Here is a 12,927-nt window from a genome sequence, read left to right as displayed (position 1 = left end):
ACTTCAATAGTCTGTTACTGTATACATAATATAAACAATATGTAAATTGTAACGTGATGGAGGAGAAGTAAATTGTAATTTTAGAGATGCTACTGAAGCTAAGTTGTCGTCAGCTTAAAATAGGATATTATAAATATAAGATAGTTTATATAAGGCTCATGGTAACCCCAGAGGAAAAACCTATTACACAGAAGATCAGGATCAAGTGAAAGTATACCAATACAAAAAAAGTCCTCAACACAAAAGAAGACAGCAGAATAAGAAGCAAGGAACAACAGAGCTACAAAACAGTCAGCAAAACAGGTAAGAAAATGGCAATAGTAAATCCTTATCCATCAATAATTACTTTAAGCATAATGGATAAAATTCTCCAATCAAAGACACAAAATTGGATGAATGACTTAAAAACAATATCAAACAATATACTGCCTACAGGAGACTCACTTTAGCTTCAAAGACACAGACTGAGACTGAAAGGATGGAGAAAGTTATTTCAAGCAAATGATAACGAAGTAAAACAAAGGTAGCTATACTCATATCAGACAAAATAGACATTAAGCTAAAAATGACAGAAAGAGAAAGAACTTCACTATATAACAATAAAGGGGGACTTCCCTGGTGGCTCAGTGGTTAAGAATCCGCCTGCCAATGCAGGGGACACGGGTTCGAGCCCTGGTCCGGGAAGATCCCACATGCCACGGAGCAACTAAGCCCGTGCGCTAAAACTGCTGAGCCTGCGCTCTGGAGCCCACAGACCACAACTACTGAAGCCCGCGCGCCTAGAGCCCATGCTCCGCAACAAGAGAAGCCACCGCAGTGAGAAGCCCGCACACTGCAACGGAGAGTAGCTCCCGCTCACCACAATTAGAGAAAGCCCGTGTGCAGCAACGAAGACCCAACGCAGCCAAAAATAAATAAATAAATGTATTTAAAAAAAAAAAAAAAAAAAAAAAAAAACAATAAAGGGGTCAATCCATCAAAAAGATACACCAATTGTAAATATTTATGCACCCACCCAACATCAGAGCACCTAATTATATAAAGCAAACATTAACAGAATTATAAGGAGAAATAAACAAATAAACAACAACAAATAGTTGGGGACTTTAATACCCCATGTTCAATAACCGATAGATCATTCAGACAGAAAATCAATAAGGAATCGATGGATTTCAACAACACTGTTGACTAAGTTGTAACAGACATATACAGAATACTTTGTCTGACAACAGCAGGATACACATTCTTCTCAAATGCACACAGAACATTTTCTAGCATAGATCATGCATTAAGCCACAAAACAAGTCTTAGCAAATTAACCAAGACTGAAATCATACCTAATATCTCCTCTGACCACAATGGTATGAAACTAGAAATTGGTAAAAGGAGTAAAACTGGATAATTCATGAATACATGGAAATTAAACAGTACTATCCTGAACAACCAGTAGATCTAAGATGAAATTAAATGAGAAATTTAAAAGTATCTTGAGACAAATGAAAATGGGAACAAAACATACAAACTTATGGGATGCAGCAAAAGCAGGTCTCAGAGGGAAGTTTATATCTATAAATGCGTACCTCAAGAAATAGAAAGATCTCAAATAAACAACCGAACTTTTACACCTCAAGAATCTAGAAGATGAAGAACAAACTAATCCCAAAGTTGGCCAAAAAAGGAAATAAAGTTTAGAGCATAAATAAATAGAGACCAGGAAATAAATAGAGAAAACTTAATAAAACTAAGGGCTGGCTCTTTGAAAAGATAAACAAAACAGACAAATCTTTACTGAGACTAACCAAGGGGAAGAGAGAGATCCCAAATTAACACAAATTTAAATGAAAGAGGGGACATTACAACTGATAATATAGAAACACAAAGGTTCATAAGAGTCTTCAGTGACCAACTATACACCAACACATAGAAAAAGTGGATAAATTACTAGAAACATAGAACCTATCATGACTGAATTAGGAAGAACTAGAAAATCTGAACAGACCAATTACTAGTAGGGTATTGAATTGGTAATCAAAAATCTCCCAAAAAAGGAAAGTCCAGGACCAGATGTCTTCACTGGTAAATTTTACCAAACATTTAAAGAAGAATTAACAGCAATCCTTCTCAAAATATCCAGAAATACTGAAGAGGAGAGAACACTTCCAAACTCATTTTACAAGGTTAGTATTACCCTGATATCAAAGCCAAATAGGACATTACAAGAAAAGAAAACCACAGGGCAATATCCCTGATGAATATAGACGCAAAAATTCTCAACAAAACAGCAAACCGAATTCAGCAGCACATTAAAAGGATCATACACCATGACCAAGTAGGATTCATCCCTGGGATGCAAGGATGGTTCAATATATGCAAATCAATAAATGTGATTTACTACATTAATAGAATGAAAGATAAAAATCACATGATCATCTCAATAGATGCAGAAAAAGCATTTGACATAATTTAACATCTGTTCATGAGAAAAACTCTCAACAAACTAGCTATAGAAAAGGAATGCACCTCAATACAGTAAAGTAAGGCCACATATATCCAGCCCACAGCTAACATCATACTCAATGGTGAAAGACTGAAGGCTTTTCCAACAGGACAAGTATGCCCACTCTCACCACTTCTATTCAACACGGCACCGGATGTCCAAGCCAGAGAAATCAGGCAAGAAAAAGAAAGAAAAGGCTTCCAAATTGGAAAGGAAGACCCCAAATTATCTCTGTTTGTAGATGACATGATTTTATGTATAGAAAAGACTAAACACTCAACCAAAAAAAAAAAAAAAAGGTCAATGAATTCAGTAAAGTTGCCGGATACAGAATTCAACATACAAAAATCAAAAGAATTTCTATACACTAAGAATGAGTTATCTGAAAAATAATCTCATTTACAATATCATTGAGAACAATAAAATACTTAGGAATAAATTTAACCAAGGAGATGAAAGATCTCTACACTGAAAACTATAATATATTGATGAAAGAAACTGAAGATTAAAATAAATGGAAAAATATTCCATGCTCATGGATTGGAAGAATTAATATTGTTAAAATATCTATACCACCCAAAGCCACCTATAGATTCATTGCAATCCCCATCAAGATTCCAATGGCATTTTTTACAGAAGAAAGAAATCCTAAAATTCATATGAAACTACAAAAGACCCTGAATAGCCAAAGCAATCCTGAGAAAGAACAACAAAGCTGGAGGCATCACATTTCCTGAATTCAAACTATATTATAAAGATATAATAATAAAAGCATTATGGTACTGGCATAAAAACAGACACATAAACCAATGCAACAGAATTGAGAACCCAGAAATTGAGAACCAACACATATACAGTGAGCTAACATGAAAAGAGAGCCAAGAATACTCGATGGAGAAAAGACAGTACTTTTAATAAATGGTGCTGGGAAATTGGATAGTCACATGTAAAAGAGTAAAACTAGACCCCTATTTTATATCACTCCCAAAAATTAACTCAAAATGGATTAAGAAATTAAACATAAGACCTGCAACCATAAAACTCCTGGAAGAAAACACAGGAATAAAGCTTCTTGACATGGGTCTTGGCAAAAGACCAAAGCACAAAAGACTAAAGCACAAGCAACAAAATAAAAAATAAACAAGTAGGACTACACCAAACTAAAAAGCTTCTGCACAGCAAAAGAAACAATAACAAAATGAAAAGACAGCCTAAGCAATGGGATAAGATATTTGCAAATCATATCTGAGAAGGGGTTAATATTCAAAATATATAAAGAACTCACACAACTCAAAAGAAAATAAAATAAGTTAAAAATGGCCAAAGGATCTGAATAGACATTTTTCCAAGAAGACATACAGATGGCCAATAGGTACATGAAAAGGGTGGTTAACATCACTAGTCAGGGAAATCAAATCAAAACCACAATAAGTTATCACCTCATACCTATTAGATTGGCTGTCATCAAAAAGACAAGAGAGAACAAGTTCTGGAGAGGATATGGAGGGAAGGGAACCTTTGTGCACTGTTGGTGGGAATGTAAATTGGTACAGCCACTATGGAAAACAGTATGGAGGTTTCTCAAAAAAATTAAACATAAAACTACCATATTACCAGCAATCCCACTTCTGGGTATATATCCAAAGGAAACAAAATCACTATGTCAAATAGATAACTGCACTCCCATGTTCATGTTCATTACAGCATTACTTACAATAGCCAAGACATGGAAACAACCTAAGTTTCCATCAACAGATGAATAAAGATGTGGTGTATATACAGTGGAATACTGTTCAGCCATAAAAAGGAAACCCTGCCATTTGCAACAATATGAATGGACCTTGAGGGCATTATGCTAAATGAAATGTCAGACAGAGAAAGACACGTACTGTACCATCTCACTTATATGTGGTAGATAAAAAACTCAAATTTATAGAAAAGATCAGATTTGTGGTTACCAGAGGCAGAGGGTGGAGAGAATGAGGTGAAGGTGGTCAAAAGATAGCGACTTCCAGTTTTAAGATAAATAAGTACTGGCTATGTAATGTTCAACATGACGAGTATCATTGCCAAGGCTGTATTGTATATTTGAAAGTTGGTAAGAGAGTAGACACTAAAGTTCTCACAAGGAAAAAAAAATGTAATTATATAAGGTGATGGATGTTAACTAAACTTATTTTGGTAATCATTTCACAATATATACATATGTCAAGTCATTTTGCTATACACCTTAAATTTATACAGTGTTATATGTCAATTATCTCTCAATAAAGCTGGAAGAAAAAATAATGAAGTAATTTGTTGTATTGCTATCTGCAGGAAGTTATCTCTCTGCCAGTCTTATGTATTTTATTTCTTGATTGACCCTCACACATTTGGGGAGAGGGGAGTTCAGTATTAATTCCAAATATTTTCTTTAAAAAAAAAGAGATTTTCTTCTAAGGGAGACTTTTGAAAGTTTTGTCCAAAAGCATGATTCTTTGGAGAAAACATACTCCAAAATAATTGTAGTGACATAGTCAATTAAATTTCATGATTTTGTGTTTCAGTTTATTCATCTTAGTTTTCTATCATTTTTATTCTACTTTCCATAAAGTTGGAGATAATCAAATGAATTTCACTGTAACCTCTAATTAATTGTAACTATTGTTATGGACTGAGTATTTGAGTCCCCCCAAATTCACATATTGAAGCCATAACCCCCAATGTGATGGTATTTGGAGGTGGGGCCTTTGGGAGATAATTAGGGTTGGATTAGGTCATGAGGGTGGGACCCTCATGATGGGATTAGTGCCCTTATAAAAAGAGGAAGAGGCAGGAGATTTCTCCACCATATGAGGATACAGCAAGAAGGCAGCTGTCTGAAAACCAGCCAGGAAGACAGTTCTTTCCAGAACTCAACCATGTTGGCACCCTGATCTAGAACTTCCCAAGCTCCTAAACTGTGAGCAATAATGTCTGCTATTTAAGCAACCCAGCCTATGGCATTTTGTTATAGCAGCCCAAAGCCAACTAAGAAATGTTTAATAACTGGTTCTTTTAACATTACAAAGTAAAAAGAAAACATGATTTATAAGCCTGGATAATAATGGCCTTAAATATTTCATGCAAAGTAAAAACTGTACCTTCTCATACCCTAATAAAGCTATTTCACTTCTTTTCCCATTTAAGAATTAATTAGGATGCAACAATGTCTTAGAAAAGCCAATATATATAATATAGTTGTCTACCTAGGATAATCCAAAATCCATAGTCTGCCTTCAGAAAATCAGAAAGGAATTTATGTGCAACTACAAACTAGAGAAATAATTTTGCACTCATGTCCTTTGAGCCCAGGTAAAAAAATAGGATTTTAACTTAATTAGTTTCCAGAATCTTAAACGCATTGTTTCGTGTTCAGGTGGGTTGTGTGTACCTTGTGCTTCACTGGGGGGTTTCCACTGTAAAGCTGGTCCACTGAAACACCCTAAATTGCCCTTCTGAATAAATGGTATAAAATGTGTAAACTGTTCCCCAGCCCTTCCCCAGAGGGCTGTTGGCAACCCTGGGCCTGGGATGGATGTCAGTACGGATCTGGTGTGCACCTGGATTCCAGGCACGGTCACCCTTCAGGAGAGCAAGGCTTCTTTCCTTGACAGACTTCACTATCTATGTCTGGATTTGTAAATTTATGTGCTTATCATAAATATCATTCAGAAACATCATCTCAGAAAAGCCCCAGATTACTGAGAGGCGAAAGCTTCTTGCACTGAGTTACCTGTTAGGGCAACAGTCACACGAGGTTCCCTCTGTATTCCTGTAGTTTTACTTTATAACTTCATGTTTGCATTAGTAAACGTGTTGACAGTTTACTAATCACGTTAGTAATTAGTAAAGAAATAGTTTGAGTTTTAATAAGTAAACTGTGTGAATTACTGATATTATATTATCCTATAATACTACTTCTGAATTTTTAAATTGCCTTTTTAAGATTTCCTCAGAAAGATAACAGGCTCCCTCTAGCGGGAAGTGACCATTATAATTGAATTATTTACTCCAAAGCTGTGTAACTTCATAGTTGAACTTTGTTTGAAGGAAAAGGGGCCTTTTCTGACTCTTGACATTTGTTTATTTCTCTCCATAACATTTGTTTACTTTTCTCTTACTAATTTCTTAGCGAAGAAATCCGTACTGATTATCAAGGAATGTTTGTAGGACAGTCATGGTTTCAAGTCATGTTGATAACGTGAACTGCTCTTTTATAAGCAAAGGGAAGTGAGGTTACCAATGGATGCCCAGGCATTAACTTCAACGAACTTGTTAGGAAATATATATATATATATATATATATATACGTAACTTATATGTAATTATGTAATTTATAAATTTGTAATTTATGTAATTTATAAATATATAAACTCTAATAATATAACTTAACTCCAAAGCCTTTATTTTCATAATTAAGCAATTTAAGGATTATCTCATCTTGTGCCCTCATTATATGCTGAGTTTAAGTGGCTTGCTCAAGATTACACATTTGGAAGTCTGCTTTTTGACCTCCGAGTTCTGATTAATTTTACAGAAAGCAAGCCTTGTTCACTTTGGCTTTTCTTTATGAGAAAAAATGACCAAAATCCCATGCTTTTTTTGAAAGTAATTAGCTTTCTGCCCATATCATTTATAATTGAAATTAAAACTGTATTTTTATAGAGCTTAGTCAAATATAAAAATGTTAATTCTGGGGCTTCCCTGGTGGCACAGTGGTTGAGAGTCCGCCTGCCGATGCAGGGGACACAGGTTCATGCCCCAGTCTGGGAAGATCCCACATGCCGTGGAGCGGCTGGGCCCATGAGCCATGGCTGCTGAGCCTGCGCGTCTGAAGCCTGTGCTCCGCAACGGGAGAGGCCACAGCAGTGAGAGGCCCGCGTACCGGGAAAAAAAAAAAAAAAGTTAATTCTGAATCATCAAGAAAAATTAAAATTGCACCCAGGCAAGGAAGTAACCTATTACAAATATGGGTTTTGGTTTTACAACTGGTAAAGAAAAAAAAAATTAATGAAATTTAGTATTGAGAGTGACATATATCCCAAACTGGTAAATAACCAATAACCAACTCCAGAAGACTGGTTATAACAAGTTACAGAAACTTTCAGGTTTAGAATCTCATATCATACATTTCACCTATCCCACATTAAATTTTTTTTTATTGTGGTAAAAGTCACATAAAACATACTGTTTTGACCATATTTAACTGTACAGTTCAGTGGCTCTCAGTACATTCATACTGTTGTGCAACTCTCACCATCATCCATCTACTGAATTTTTCTCCTAAACTGAAACTCTGCCCCCATTAAACACTAACTCCCCATTCCCCCCGGGAGATTGGGATTGACATGTGTACACTCCTAGGTATGAAGCAGATGGCTGGTGGGGGCCTAACTGTATAAGCACAGGGGGAAAAAAAGGTACAATCTGTTTGCAGGGCAGGTATTAAGTTAACCTATCCCGCATTTTACAGATCATCTATCAAAGTGTGTGCTTAATTGCTTTGGTAACTCTTGACAAAGCCATTCTCCACTGGAGGGAGCTTGGCTCTCACCAAACTTGTTTTCTTATTTTCTTACAGCAAATCACAGGATTAGTTTTGGAACACTGGTCAGCACTTCCAATACCTACGATGGATCTGGTGTTGTGACTGTGGAAACAGACCATCCCCTCCTCTGGACCATGGCTGTCAAAAACACCCATGACTGACCTCCGCAGCTGTGCCTCTGACCTCATTTGCCAACAACTTCATGCTCCACAAGAACAGTTCACCTTGGTTGGCAGGAATCTAAACCTGTCCCTGAGAAGCCCGCTAGTTTTAAATATGTTAATGTTTAGATCATCCAGGTGACATTATGAATGACAGATCTCAACTGTACAGTGAGGGGGGGGAAATCATTATTTCTTAAGAAAGTAAATTACACTCAGTTGGAAAACTAATGTAGATTATTCCACTCTAAAATTCAGGACTGATCATTCTTATGTTATTAATCATTCCATGTATCCTAGAAAACTGTTTTTTGCTTTTTGGGGTTTTTTTTGCTGTATGCGGGCCTCTCACTGTTGTGGCCTCTCCCGTTGCGGAGCACAGTCCCCAGACACGCAGGCTCAGCGGCCACTGCTCACAGGACCAGCTGCTCCGCGGCATGTGGGATCTTCCCGGACCGGGGCACGAACCTGTGTCCCCTGCATCGGCAGGGGTGGACTCTCAACCACTGCGCCACCAGGGAAGACCTAGAAAACTGTTTTTAGGTTTGAAGCTGAGAAGGCTCTGTTGAGGCTCCGTGGTGTCCAGCACATAAACCTCCTCCTGTTCATCCTTAATTGCTTAACACCGAAGGCTACTTCTGTCTAATAATATTAGCTCTCTCTGTATTATATGTATTCCCTTTCACTGAAAAAATAATTCCTTCTAGCTTGGGATGCTAGAACTGCACCATTTTATTCTGGCCTTAATGGTTTTTGCTATTATCTTTTCGTAATAAATTCAAAAATGATTGGCCTGATTATTAAAATTTAAAACAGGCAGAACCTGCCCAGCAGCTTTACATAGTGCAAAGCCAGTGTTGCCCTAAGGAAAGGGACCAGCAGCAGGAAAGGGACCAGCAGCTCTCTTCTTTCTGGTGCCACAACAGAGTGACGGTTGCCTTGTAAGTGGAGAGTGAAAGTGGGATCAGGTGAACTAGCATGCAGTTGTGCCTAGTCAATCATTAGAGATAACTGTTCGTAATTTATGCAGATATATGTGAAATTGAATCCAGATGTCAAATAAAAATATTTAGTTATCCATGTGCCTGGGGTCCGTTTTTAAGAAAACAATCCATTTTCTCACCTGTATTTTATAATGACCAGTCTTTCCTAATCAGTGTTTCTGTACAAAAAAACAAATTTGCTCAAAAGATGATTAATAGGTATAGTTCTTCACGCCTCTGATTTTGGGGAGCAACCCAGTGCTGTCAACACTTTCTCTAACCATGGAAGTTACTTTCTAGGGCACATGTGCCACATGTGCCACATGTTTACACTTAATCTCTCTGGACCCATGGCCCCATCTATACAATAGGGATTATAGGTAGCGCCTGTTTACCTTGTCGGACTTAGAAAGGACAGACAGGTAGATTGCTTTCAAAGATTGTTACGTGCTGGAGAAAAAAGAGCCAACAGAGGGAAGGCGCTTCCGTGGTAGAGAAAGTGAAGAAAACTGGTGGGGGAAGAGCCCTGGGAAAGAGTAAGAGAAGGGCTCAGAGCAGAGGTGAGAGCCGCACACCGTACAGTCAGTACTACAGTGCAAGGCCCGGTTCTAGGCCCTTCCGCCTCTTAGCACAAATGCAGAGCCCAGAGCTTCTGTCCCTCTACTGTCTCCTCCCACCCACAGCAGAGACAACTGTAAAGAAGGCAGGGGCTAGAGACGAACATGTTACCAAAGGGGAAGGGGTGGGGGAGAGAGAAATTGGGAATCTGGGGTTAACAGATGCACATTACTACATATAAAATAGGTAAACAACAAGGACCCACTGTATAGCACAGGGAACTATATTCAATATCTTGTAATAACTATAATGGAAAAGAATCTGGAAAAGAATAGATATATATATAATTGGATCACTTTGCTGTACACCTGAAACATTGTAAATAAACTATACTTCAATTTAAATAATTTTTTTTAAAAAATAGCTAGAAGAAAGCTCAGTCAGGCACTAGCCCCTTTGCTGGCTCATTTAACTCAGAACCTCCAATGGGAAAATATAAGACCTCCAAGCCACTGCCTCAGCCAGCGCCTGCGCCAAAAGAAGCCAGAAAGAGAGAGGAACACTGGGAAAGGGCCTTCCCAGTACCTGACATTGAGTTCTGGCTCACTTACAGTTTCAGGCTCAGCTGTTACCTGTTCATTACTAAAAATGTATTCACAACATATGGAATCTGAAAACATGTCCACTGTTTTAAGATTTTACTGCAAAAGAGTCATGCCCTATGTACCCTGAAAATTTTACCAGTGTTAGTAAGCGGATACTTGACAAGAAGAATATAGTTTGCTGAAGTTGAGGGGGAACAAAAGCACTGAGATTCCTCCCAGACCCCCCACTGGAGGCCCCTGGAAGGCCTTCCCCTCAAGTATAGGGCTCCTCTCCCAATCCTGCCAGGCTATGGATGAACTAGGTATTTGACCCCTTTCTATCCCTTAAAACTACCTGAGTGCAATTTGCCTCTTTCTGTGCTTCCTCACCACATCATTTAAACAAGGATCCACTTACTTTTATACTAACATGAGGAGTCTGACGATGGACCTCAGGGGCCCCCAGTGAACTCTGAGCCTCCCCAGGCAGCCCCTCTTGCTGCCCCCGTGTTCAGTCGGGATCCTGACCTCCCACTTGCAGCCAGAAGAGAAACTGGAAGCTGGGCTCTGCCGGGAAAGTGGCCTGTGCTCCTTGGCCCTTTTGACCGCAGTCTGTTTCTCCTCTTCATGCGTCGGATTTATAGCTTTTATGAATCTAGTGATGGTCACCCCAAAATGGCATCTGGCTGCCTAAGTCACTGAGTAGTGAAGATAAGCTGTGATCACTCTTCAGGCAGCTGGGAAATGGCTGCAGCTACGGAAACCCTGGTCGGAGTCACAAGTGACTATGAAATGTAAGTTTTGTGTGCTGTCTGAGGAATTGGAGGTGGACCACACTCCCAGACACAGGTCGGGCAGAATAATACATCTTCATTCCTTAATTTTTGCTAAGCAGACATAGAGCAGTTTTCACTTGGGATGGGACCTAGGGCCATTTCACTAGTTCAGGGGTCGGTCAGAGCATGGAGAAGGGGGCCGTGACAGCCTGGGCCTTCATAAAAGTAACTGCTCAGGGTTTCGTGTTGTGCTTCCGTATGTGTGGAAAGCATTTTAAGCGGACCTTGCTTACTACTCCTGCCCCAAATTCATGCCTCCAAAGCTTTACTTGAACAACCAAAGTAAAGCAGCACGTGGATTTGATGTGATTGAGACTGATGCTGTACACGCAGTCCATAGCGGCAAGAAACTATTCTTCTCTCCCCTAAGGCTCTGGGATTATAAAAGGAGTATGGTCTGAATTGTGACTTTCAAAGTATATTGACCATGACCCACAAGAAATACAATTTGTCTTGTAATCTATTCTACACACACACACACACACACACACAGTGTACTCTAATAATTTTACTCTAAATTGAAAAACACCCAGGAGTCTATTCTAGATTGAAAAAAAAAAACAGAAAAGGGTAAAGTAAAATGCATACAGGGACTTTTTTAAACTGTGCTGTGTGTGAGTGTGTGTGTGTGTGTGTGTGTGTGTGTGTGTGTAAGGGTTCTGCATTAGGCATACATGTCTTTCCTAAGTTTAGGACAATATGAGTATAGTTTACCACTTTATCTTCACCACTTAATAATAGTTTTTATTCTCATATGTGGGCTAAGGAATAACCCACCAATGACAGCAGGCTGAATGTGATCCTACTGGGGAATAAGAAAATCAATTTAACTTCATTAGGAATGGGGAGGAGAGCTAGATTATTTAAATTGTGTCTAAAGCATTCTACTCAAAATAGAATAAATGATCCCCATACCTGGCGAAGGTTAAAACTGAAGCCACAAGGTCAAGCCATTCCCAGGGTGTCAATATATATGGAATGGAAAATTCCTGGCTCATACAGTACAAGTTCGCCCTTCCTTGCCCACAGCAGATTTCACTTATCAATCATAGTTTTCTTTTCTGATGAGCCCCGGTCTGAGTGTCATTTCAGAACAATTCTGCACGCAGCCATGATCAGTTATTCTGCATTGCCCTGGCACCCGCGGGGGCTCAGAGCTAATCTGCGATCTCAGCACTGTGCACACAACAGCTATAGTTACAACCTGGGAAAGAGGTCATGGCAACACCATTCTTCATCACAGGTAATGGATAAGTAAACAGATCCAAGGACTTGTTCCCTATGTACTTAATTCTACCACTGAAAGCAAGGGCTTTGTACAGTACATGGCAAACGCAAGAGGAAAACTAAGGCCATCTCTGCAAACAACTTGAAAAACATCAGCAAGGAGCTGAGATTACCCATTGCTAAGAAAGAAGAAATTTTTCCTAACAGACCTATAGCTAGTCCTTGAGAACCAAGAAATCTCACATTATAATACGGTGTTAGTCCAAAGGTTGAAAAGGGTTTTTAACTCACTGTAAAAGGAATGGATAAGACTAAGATTATAAATCATACCTTAATTATTTATTTCTTTTAAACATACCTTTAAGCCCTAAAGACTAGTGAATATTTAATAGCCAGTTGTGTTTCTGAACAACAAACATGGGAAGTTAGGAGTATACAACTCTGCAGGAACTGAGAAGAGTCCCACCTGAATGGCATAATTAATTCTGTGCTTAGTTGCTTGACACTGA

At 38.6% G+C, this 12,927-nt stretch overlaps 1 protein-coding gene across 1 annotated transcript in view; it reads left to right on the top strand.

Annotated features, from left to right (window-relative positions):
- The window catches only part of TPK1 (thiamin pyrophosphokinase 1), a 348,926-nt gene extending 339,426 nt beyond the window's left edge, over positions 1 to 9,500 (top strand). Inside the window, exon 9 of the mRNA XM_081243933.1 lies at positions 8,103 to 9,500. Coding sequence (XP_081100059.1) covers positions 8,103 to 8,230 — 128 coding nt within the window. The 3' untranslated portion in view covers positions 8,231 to 9,500. The remainder of the gene's footprint in view (positions 1 to 8,102) is intronic.
- The last annotated feature ends 3,427 nt before the right edge of the window (positions 9,501 to 12,927 follow it).

Source organism: Mesoplodon bidens (assembly GCF_964165515.1).
Source record: "Mesoplodon bidens genome assembly, chromosome: 9".
Classification (NCBI taxonomy): domain Eukaryota; kingdom Metazoa; phylum Chordata; class Mammalia; order Artiodactyla; family Ziphiidae; genus Mesoplodon; species Mesoplodon bidens.
The sequence above is the reverse complement of the archived record's forward strand: the minus strand, read 5'-3'. Positions and strand labels throughout refer to the sequence as shown.